The 1,812-nt window shown below is 61.9% G+C and overlaps 1 protein-coding gene across 1 annotated transcript in view; it reads left to right on the forward strand.

Annotated features, from left to right (window-relative positions):
- The window catches only part of LOC102034981 (protocadherin-16-like), a 21,315-nt gene that overhangs the window by 6,507 nt on the left and 12,996 nt on the right, over positions 1-1,812 (forward strand). Inside the window, exon 5 of the mRNA XM_031065545.1 lies at positions 430-1,810. Coding sequence (XP_030921405.1) covers positions 430-1,810 — 1,381 coding nt within the window. The remainder of the gene's footprint in view (positions 1-429; positions 1,811-1,812) is intronic.

A 1,812-nucleotide genomic window follows, 5' to 3' on the forward strand; every position in this document is an offset into this window, starting at 1 on the left:
AGGAATTCCCAGTTGCACGGTTTCAGTACAGATAGATTTTCTGTTTCTCGCTCCTGACAATATGTGTATTTTCCAATCCTTCTAGATGCAAGGGAATGCAGGGCAGGACATTCGGGCTGTACTTTTCTTTGAACTCTGCGGTTCTCAGGCGCGGACTCAGGGTGTCACTGTTGGCCAAGGCGGAGAAGCTGCTCAGCCGTCGGCTCCTCCCCAGCGCCCGTGCAGCGCTGCTCCGCACTGCGCAGAGCAGAGAGAAAAGCAGGAACCGCTCGACTCAGCCCGTCCTCCGACCAGCAACAGGGATTTCTTCTATTTATTTATCTCGACTACTGGTTCAGCTACCCGGAAAGGCTAATTTTTACCCTTCCACGGAATACCCTTCAGAAAAGCAGGGAATGAGGGTCAGATCGGCAGCGCAGGGCTGGGCAGGCGCTGGGCGAGTCGCTCTGCTGGCCGCGCTTGGGGCTCAGCGCGGACCAGCTGCCGGCGCGCAAGCTGCAGGTGGCGACTGCCGGCAAGAAGCAGCAGCAATATTTCACGGTGAATGAGGAGAACGGGAACCTGTACGTGAACGAGAGGCTGGACCGGGAGGAGATGTGCGGCGAGTCGGCGACCTGCTCCGTCAGCTTCGAGGTGCTGGTGCACAACCCGCTGAACATTTTCCATGTCGAAGTGGATATCCAAGACATGAACGACAATGCGCCGCATTTCTTGAGAGAAAACTTCCAGCTTGAGATCAACGAGTTGACTTCTCCCGGTGCCCGGTTTTACTTGGGCACGGCAGAGGATGCGGACGTGGGCAGTAACTCGCTACAAGGCTACGAGCTGGAGGCCAATAAGTATTTCGCAGTGGAAGTGAAAGAAAGCCAGGAGGGCAGCAAGTTCGCAGAGCTGGTGCTGCGCCACTCGCTTGACCGCGAGAGAGAAGACAGCCTAAGCCTGGTTCTGACGGCTCTGGATGGCGGAGACCCGCCCCGGACTGGCACCGCCCAGCTCAGGATTAACGTCACCGACGCCAATGACAACCCGCCCGTGTTCGCGCAGGACCGGTACCGCGTCAGCCTGCGCGAGGACACGCCTCCGGGATCGACGGTGCTGAACATCTTTGCCTCTGATGCCGACGCCGGCACCAATGCCCGCATCACCTACGGCTTCGGAGAAATGCCGGCTAAAGCGCTTCAGAAGTTCATGGTGGATGGAGAGAGAGGAATGATCACACTCCAGGAGGCACTGGATTTTGAAGATACACGCACCTTCAGCCTGGCTGTGGAAGCAAGGGACGGTGGTGGTTTGGTGGCACACTGCAAGGTGGAGGTGGAGGTGCTGGACGTGAATGACAACGCGCCCGAGGTGACCCTGACGTCCGTGTCGAGCCCCGTGCCCGAGGACGCGCCGGCCGGTACTGTGGTAGCCCTCCTGAAAGTGCGGGACAGAGACTCCGGCGAGAACGGTCAGGTGTCTTGCGAGCTGTCGGGAGAGGCGCCGCTGTCGATCGTGGCGTCGTCGGGCGGCTCGTACAAGGTGGTGACATCGGGCGCGCTGGACCGCGAGCAGGCGTCCGAGCAGCGCGTGACGGTGGTGGCCCGGGACCGGGGCAGGCCGGCGCTGTGGAGCAGCAGGGAGCTGGTGCTGGAGGTGTCGGACGTGAACGACAACGCGCCGGTGTTCGAGGAGGCGGCGTACAGCGCGTACGTGGCGGAGAACAACGCGGCGGGCGCGCTGGTGCTGCGCGTGCAGGCGCGGGACGCGGACGCGGGCGCCAACGGGCGCGTGAGCTACTGGCTGGCGGGCGGCAGCGCGGGCGCGGCGGGC

Source organism: Geospiza fortis, unplaced genomic scaffold, assembly GCF_000277835.1.
Source record: "Geospiza fortis unplaced genomic scaffold, GeoFor_1.0 scaffold93, whole genome shotgun sequence".
NCBI classification, from domain to species: domain Eukaryota; kingdom Metazoa; phylum Chordata; class Aves; order Passeriformes; family Thraupidae; genus Geospiza; species Geospiza fortis.